The 8,038-nt window shown below is 35.1% G+C and overlaps 1 protein-coding gene across 1 annotated transcript; it reads right to left on the reverse strand.

Moving 5' to 3' along the window:
- Positions 1 to 234: 234 nt before the first annotated feature.
- Positions 235 to 2,291, reverse strand: LOC129295221 (uncharacterized). Its single transcript, XM_054933711.1, has 2 exons — positions 2,103 to 2,291; positions 235 to 1,327 (listed from the first exon to the last, which is right to left on the reverse strand). The coding sequence occupies exon 2, from the start codon at positions 1,277 to 1,279 to the stop codon at positions 497 to 499; it is 783 nt and encodes a 260-aa protein (XP_054789686.1). The 5' UTR covers positions 1,280 to 1,327; positions 2,103 to 2,291; the 3' UTR covers positions 235 to 496.
- Positions 2,292 to 8,038: the final 5,747 nt, after the last annotated feature.

Here is an 8,038-nt window from a genome sequence, read left to right on the forward strand (position 1 = left end):
TAACTTTCAAATTGAAGAATCTCAAAAAAAATAAAAAATAAAACATTGCAATTTTTCAGGATTAAAGTCCCAACGCAAAAGAAATATGATCCGTGCGGGAATTGATGACAAATGGAGATTCATGTATTATCTATCGGTTGTTACCTCTAAAAGCTACACTTGTTTGAACAAATATCAAGCATGAAGGTGTATCATATATGGTGGAAACCACTTCTTTAATTTCGCTCGACGAGATTCAAGACTCAAATGTTTTTATTCGTGCAGAGAAATAAATGAGAATATCAAATCTAGCTTCTGAACGTCTTCCAAGATCTCACATTTCACAAGAAGGAAGCAACCAAAAAATGAGAAAGATCAAATCTGACTCCTGAAAATCTTCAAGATAACATGATTTAATATACCAAACTAAAACATGTCAAAATAGAACAAAGCTTACGTCATTAACCGAAACCACAACAAGCACAAAGTTCTTTCATTTCATATCCCACCGTTTTATTTAGCGCCTTCGACTGTGCCTGCGCTTTCTCCTGCTCCTTCGATCATCAGAATCAGAGTCAGAGTCTGAAACTGAATCTGAAGATTCTGATGATGTGCTGTACCTTCTTCGCCTTCCCCTTTTCTGTACCTTCTTCTTCCTCCTTCGCCTCCTTTCTTCCTCTGAATCAGAGGACGAACTATAGCTTGAACTACTATCTGAAGTATAATATGAACCTGTAACTGATGATGACTTGCTATCAGTCTCAAAAACTGAATCCTCACTACCACTATCAGAATCAGAATCAGACCGATGTTTCCTTTTGGTTTTCTTAGAACTAGAACTCTTTCCAACCTTTTCATCCTTAGAGACAGGATTATCATCCAAATCATAAGTCACAGAAACATTCACCCTCAATTTAGGATTCTTAAGTTGTTGCGTACGGGATGGTCGTGATATGTAGACCCGTTCGTTCTTGCATTCGTATGTCCAATGACCACTTTGGAAACACTTTTGGCACTGGGCCGAGCTGCCAACAGTTGACATGGTGGGCTTGAGGTCTTTTCTTTCTCCCAATTTAACAGCTTTCTCGGTACTCATCAAATACATTTGCCTCTTCGCTTCCCTTTTCTCCTGCCATCTGCTAGGCCCTTCTTCCTTTTGACCATATGCGTTCACATTTCTCGCTGCGGCAGCTGCTGCACGTTCAGCCTGGGCACGACTAAGACCTTTAGCAGCACTCAAGGCTGCAGCCTTGATTCTTTCAGCCGCAGCCTGAGCTTTCTCTTCCTTCTTACTTGACATCTTCTATGTCCTCGTGTGAATCACAAACAACAATTGCATCAAAGTTCCCTGCAAACAAGTTGAAATATATTAAAAGCCAGTCCTCTAAGTCTAACTAGTTATCTTATAAAAGTTTAACCATTCAACTGTATCAATTCTCAAATAGATGACATTACAAAGTAAACGAAATTCCAAAGATAACCCCCAAAAAAAAAAATTGTAGTAATTGAGCTGGTAGTACAGACAAGTTTCCAAAAATCAAAATTGATCACATTAACGCCACAACAAAGGGTTGTCTTGGCAACATGTAAAGAACCAGCCGAAACCCCTTTCACAATACCCATCCACAAAGGCACAAGCCACAATATGAATTTAACAACCTAAACATTAACTAAGGCAGAGACAGGAGTTCATAAAGTTAGCATACTCTCTTCTCCAAGCATTTGTTGGGGGATCATATTTGAGAAGGATTATATGATTTAGAAATAATTTTGTCAATCTTACCAAATCTTTGAAAACAATCAAATAATGAGATTATAACACTATTTTATATTATCATTATCAGAGTTCTTTCTTTTTCTCTTTAATCACCCAAACTTTCTATATTCCCACATTATACCCCTTATCTTAAATAATTGTAAACACGAAATTTCAGATTATTTCCAGAGATTAAACGGAAAACAAGCAGAACATCAGGAAACTAAACCAAGCGACCAAAGTTCGGAAACATCACCAATCCAACAGCACAAAGCAAGCAGATACAAGCATGAAATTGACAGAGAAAGGTCAGATCGGGATTTGATGATCAGGATTCCAAAACAAGGAAATATTCGCAAAGACTTACCAGCCTCAACGTAACGATCCGAAGATGGAGAGATCCACAGAGCAAGATTCAATGGCAGGCAGGCACTTCAAGAAACCCTTGTCCTTGTGATTTTGAGATCGGCGGTGGCAAGAAAGCTCGGAAGAAAATCTTCGCAGAGAAGCCTAAGGACACCAGGGCGGGGGAGCCGGATGGCTATGGGCCATTGGCACTATAGGGTTAATAAATACAAAAACGGGCTATTTTGGGCTTCTGCCTCTTGCCCCTCTTTTACTCTGTTTGAATGCTTTTTGTTTTCTCCGTTTATGTTCACCGGATGGGCCTAAAGGACTAGTTGCATCCAATCATTAATCAGTATTTAAAACCGATGGACAATATTATCCATCATTTGTATCAAAAAAAAAAAAAGAAAAGAAAATTATCCATCACTTTTTGCAGCTATTTGTGTCATCCACGGATGACAAATAACAGAGTTACTAATATGATGCTCTAGCAACCTGTCTGGAGAGCCTAGGAACAACAAAATAGGTTAGAGTGGAAACTTGAAAACACAAAAAATATGATTAACTAAAACCTTAATGTTATATTTATTTACATATGGATTTGTATTTAAGCCAATTCCAATGTCATCTAAGATACCTTTAAATTCAAATTTAAAATTTTATTTAAGATTTAAATAAAAAATTTTAATATTATAATTTAAAATTTTTTTATATCATCTAAATAAAAATTTTAAAATCTATGAATTTTAAATGTAAGATTTTAAATATAATATTTTAAATTTAAATTTTCAACCCAAATTATATCTCATCCGTCCAAACACAATCTAAAAAAACTTGTTTCTAGATCCTTAGTTAATAACAACCACAACAAAAATTGTTGAGACACTTATAACCTAGAAGTATTCTATTAAGAATAAAGAAGCCACAGGTACAAAAATTTCAAAGAAGCTCAATAAGAAAAAATAAATAAATACAACTTGCCCTTTAAATTGAAAAAAATTCTGAACTCTAAACATAAAAAAAAAATCATTTTAAAATATTCTAAAGACAAGGAGGCATCTCATATAAACTAATTCAAAGATATAATTATATGTTTGAGATTATTATTTGGCACCTCATAAATCTAAAGTAATGTATCTAATAGACTTTACAAACTAATAAGACTTAAACTTAACAGATAAAATATTCCAAATCCAAAAAAAATCTTATTTAAATAGATCATACACAAAAATGAATGAATAAAAATCTAATTGATCACGACACATAGTCCTTAAATTTGGACCTTTTGCTTGTCATATAGATGCCACTTAAGATTAGGATATTGACCTCCATGAGTTGCTCTTTAGTTTGATGTAATTTCCTTTTTGATTATGCACCTCTTTATTTTTATCCCTTCAATATTTTTATATATTTCACTGTAATTTTAAAAAATAAATAATCTTTTGTAAAAATTAGTGTTGTTATTTAATCCACCCATTGGCCATTCAGCCGAGTCCACCATTGATAGATCATGTTCAAATAAAAGCTCAATTATAGAATAGGGCTTTATCAAAAAATATGAGAAAATCTAGGCCTTTGCGTGTGTTTTTCTCAAGTTCTCAAGTGTGATTTTCTCCCATCATTTTGAATAAATAAGGGAAGGAATAATTATCTAATCTTATTTCACACATTGTCACTTTGTGCTTTATGAATGAAAGCTATATGAGGAACCAGCTTCTTATTTTTCATGCTTCATTCTTAAATTCAAACTTCCTTCCTCTGCCCTATTCTCTATGAGTGTGTTATCATGAATGGGCCGATCGCAAGTGATGGATAAGATTTGGCCACTAGTGGTTCACGTGAAATGGTCTCAGATTGACACACTGCTAGAAATGTGGAGAGAAATAGCTCCGTTCACATGGTTGGCAATAGACCCACTATTTTGAGAAAGAGTAACCGTTCCAAGCGTGTCCCATGGAAGTTGAGAGACTAGGGAACTAGGGACGTTATGTAAGGGTGGGTTTGTGCCCAATAAGGGGTATGAGTTTGATATGATATGTCTCACTCCTCTTTGAACCTTCTTTCTGTTGTCCCTTTTCCCCTTTTCTAACTCTTCTTTCGTTAAGTTCTGTAGCTCCATTGTGACTGAATTAATATTATAATAAGCCTTGAGTTAGTTTGATTCCATATTTATGTGTTGCTTATTTTTAAGTACGTGACGTGTGTGCGTTTGTTGTGTGAATCAAAACAAAGTTCGAGTCCATGACTCCATTCTTGCATATGTCCTAACATCCAGTGCAACTCATTCAAGTATGTTTCCTCCTCCACAACTCACATATCCACTTGATGTTCAGCAAAGTGTCTTCGCTCTTCACATAAAGCAAACTACATTCGTCTTATTTTTGTACCTTTGATAAATTGCTTACATGAATGCATGGAGGTGATGAATGATCAAAGAAACTCCTATGATTTTTTATTTTTTGGGTTAGCTTTTGATTGCATGATGTATATAAGTGATTATTAATATAACTTTACATTTTCATTTAACAAAAATGTTCTGACCTTCACTTCAAATTGCTTTATGAATCCCATGCATTTTTATTGTGTGCATTCTCTAACATTGATTTTTTTTTTTCAATGCATTGGTGTATATAAATAATAATTTTTTAAAACACAGATTTTATACAATTTCAAGGAAAATTTAAGAAAAATGTATGTTTTTTCAAAGGAAATTTATGTAAAGTAAAAAATTGCATAATTATCCCGTCATGTTTTATGATTCAACTCAACGATATTCAAATAACCCATCCATGGTTTGTTGAAATGTAAGTTATAGATTTGGTGTTTTCAAGGTTAATTAAGTTCAATATGGTAGAATGTAATGTGAACCATTTGGTTAGCTAGCACCTGATGAATGGTGCCCTTTGCAATATGGTAGGGGCACACAAGAAGAGAAAGCAACAAAACGTAGCTACTTTAATTAAGGCAATTAAGTTGAACGAGACATGTCTCAGACTGCCCTCAAACTAAGGCAACCTCTATTCATTAGTCATGTCTTAAACTTCAATCGTACTATAGTACTGGCTGTTGTCCACTGTATGCTAAGTCGTTCTGGTCGCTTACATTAGTATATTACCATTCATAATACCTTTCTTGATAGTTGATCGTGTTGTCCCAAATAAATGATGTTGTGAACAAGAGGGCTAATTCTCTTATTTAAAAGAAACAATTGAATGAAAACTTGAAAGTTGAAAGTGGTTCAATTTTAGCAAGCGTGTATGAATGAGTGAGAAAATTAGTGAGAGAGGGTCTGCTAGGGTTAGTGGTTGGACTAGCTCTACCATTCTAGGTGATGACAGTGATGGAGTTTGTTCGTCATAAGAGGAGGACGTCCAGCGAATCACCAAGAAACTGGATGATGACGTAGTCATGAAGGGCAAATCAGAAGTAGTAGAACAAGATGTGGTTATGGAAAAAAGCATTGAAGGAAAGAACGAGAAGAAAGAGACAGAACCTGAACGTCCCAAGCAAATCTCATACAAAGCCAAACTATTGGGTAAAGAATTACTGTAATAGAATGGAATTTTGATGATCAGTTCAAAGAATGGTTGCAAGAGGAAACTAGAAATGCACCAAAATGGATTGCAGAACAATAGAAGATTATTGATAGCCTCCTAACTCTTAAAGTGCCCAACAAGAGACTAAAAGAACTGTGCAAAGCTTGGAAGTATTCTCTTATCCTCACTCTCCTTGGAAAGCTAATGAGACAGCCTGAGTTGAAGGAAAAATTGGCTAGAATATGAGGTACCCATAATTTTGAGCTAATAGACTTTGAAAACAACTACTTTATTTGACAAATAGCGAGGATCTTTGTCAAAAATTTGCCAATAATGGTCCTTGGGTAACATTGGGTCATTGTTTGGTGGTACAGCATTGAAGCCCGAATTTCAACCCTTTTACTAAAGCTCATGTTTTAGAGGGTAATATCAGGCCATTGTTTTAAGAGGAAGGTTAATTGATTCTCATTAATAAATTTATTAATGATTTTTCAAACCATCCATCACATCTATATCTCATATCACTAAGATCAAGGGTTTGCCCTGTGGATGTGATTTTAGTATCTAGTTAACCTGGTCAACAATCTATCACAATTCAGAGGTATAATCAAGGTATTAAATCAGTGTTTTTTTTAAAGTGTTTTAGATATCAAAATGATAGTACTATATATAGGTGTAAATGCAATGACTTGAATAATAATGTGATCTGTGAAGAGTGCTACTATATATTTTTAAGTTTAGAAAACACATTTAATAAAAAAAGAACAAGAAAAGAGATACTTCTTGATTATTCTTGGTCACAGTACATATATTGGAAAGATGCATGGGAGACCATGGCCTTTTTTTCCCCCTTCCACGCCTTTCCATCTGAAATGGCACTGTCTTCATGGACCAGTATGATCGATAAATGTCATCGACGTTGAACAAACATGTACGCAGGGACGGAGCCAGCAAGGATAACATTGTGGGGCCAAATTTTTATAAAGGCTATGTATAATTTTTTAATGTTAAACAAATATTATTTAAAAAATAATTCTATATCTGAAATGGATGAATAATTGGATAACACAGCATCTACCTTCTTCAGTCTTTGATATAAAAGGGGTAAGATAGAACCATAACACTAAAACCGTGAAGAACTAGTTCACCCGTTAACTTGACCTGGGAAAGAAATATTTTTCCAACCTTACCACCATTTGCTCACTCATTATCGCGATTTTTTGTTTTCTTTCTTTCTTTCAAAGGCGACTGTTCAAAGACAATTAATTAACTCTTGCCCCATGATGCTAAGGGCCTAAGGGTTTACGAGGAAAATGGATCGATGAAATATTTCTTCAAGCAAAAAAGATCAGAATCTAGTTTTCGATATGAAAGAAACAATGTCATTAGTAATAGAATGGGTCTGGAAAATAAAATTTCTATATCAACCTTGCTGGAAAGTAAAACAAGAAACATAAAAGCACTGAAATAAAGCAGTATGTTTTTGTTTCTTGGGGAGAAAAAAGAGGCACAAAAGAGGACCAAAATCCCCAAACGGAAATGGTTGGAAAATGGGCTGTGAGCAGGCTTAAAAGGCCATCCCAGTTCACATCTGCAGCGTCTCATTTATAACCATCCAAAAGTCCAAAGAATGGTTTGTGCCTCCATACTGAACTAAAAAACTAATAGCCATGGTGGTTGATACTGTCATACAGAATGTCAACTCCACCATGGGACAGATGCAAATATAACATACTAGATACCGTCCTGAAGTAAGAGCACGATGTACAATGTGAAACTAAATGATACCAATCATCAATGTACGAAAATCCCATTATAATTACATGCATGTAACTTGATAGGTTGAATGAGTCGTGCAGCTTAACAGATAGCAGAAGGAGTCATAAAAAACCGTCAAGGTTGTGAATTTCAATGCTCAAAGCGCAGTGCGCTTATCACCATTTATACAACTTGTAACCTCTAAAACAATCAAAAAAGAAGCCCCAAAACAACAAATACATAGTAACATCAAACACAACCAAAAAACAAAAATGCCCTCAGATCTCATAGCTTTGATTGATCATCCACAATTTAACAACGGCGCCGTTCATCAAATGCCTTCACAAACCACCACAAAACAGTGAGTGAGTGTGTGCGTGTGAGTATAGATAGATAGATAGATAGATAGATAGAGAGAGAGAGAGAGAGAGAGAGAGAGCAGTGGCCCGGATAGACAAATGGAGAACTGAAACCATTGAAAATTGCTCAATATGGTTTAATTCGTGCATCACTGGGCATCAGAGCCAATAGAAAAATGGAAGAGCAAGTAAAGAAATAAATGCAAATAGAAAACATGAACACATTCTAGAATCAAGGTTGCCACAACCACAAATGCAGAGATCCAACAAAGCTCTCGTATTTCAGAATCTCACTGGTTTCT

The sequence above is a fragment of the Prosopis cineraria genome, unplaced genomic scaffold (genome assembly GCF_029017545.1).
Source record: "Prosopis cineraria cultivar Desert tree isolate PC_DT_omini unplaced genomic scaffold, ASM2901754v1 PC70, whole genome shotgun sequence".
NCBI classification, from domain to species: Eukaryota; Viridiplantae; Streptophyta; class Magnoliopsida; order Fabales; family Fabaceae; genus Prosopis; species Prosopis cineraria.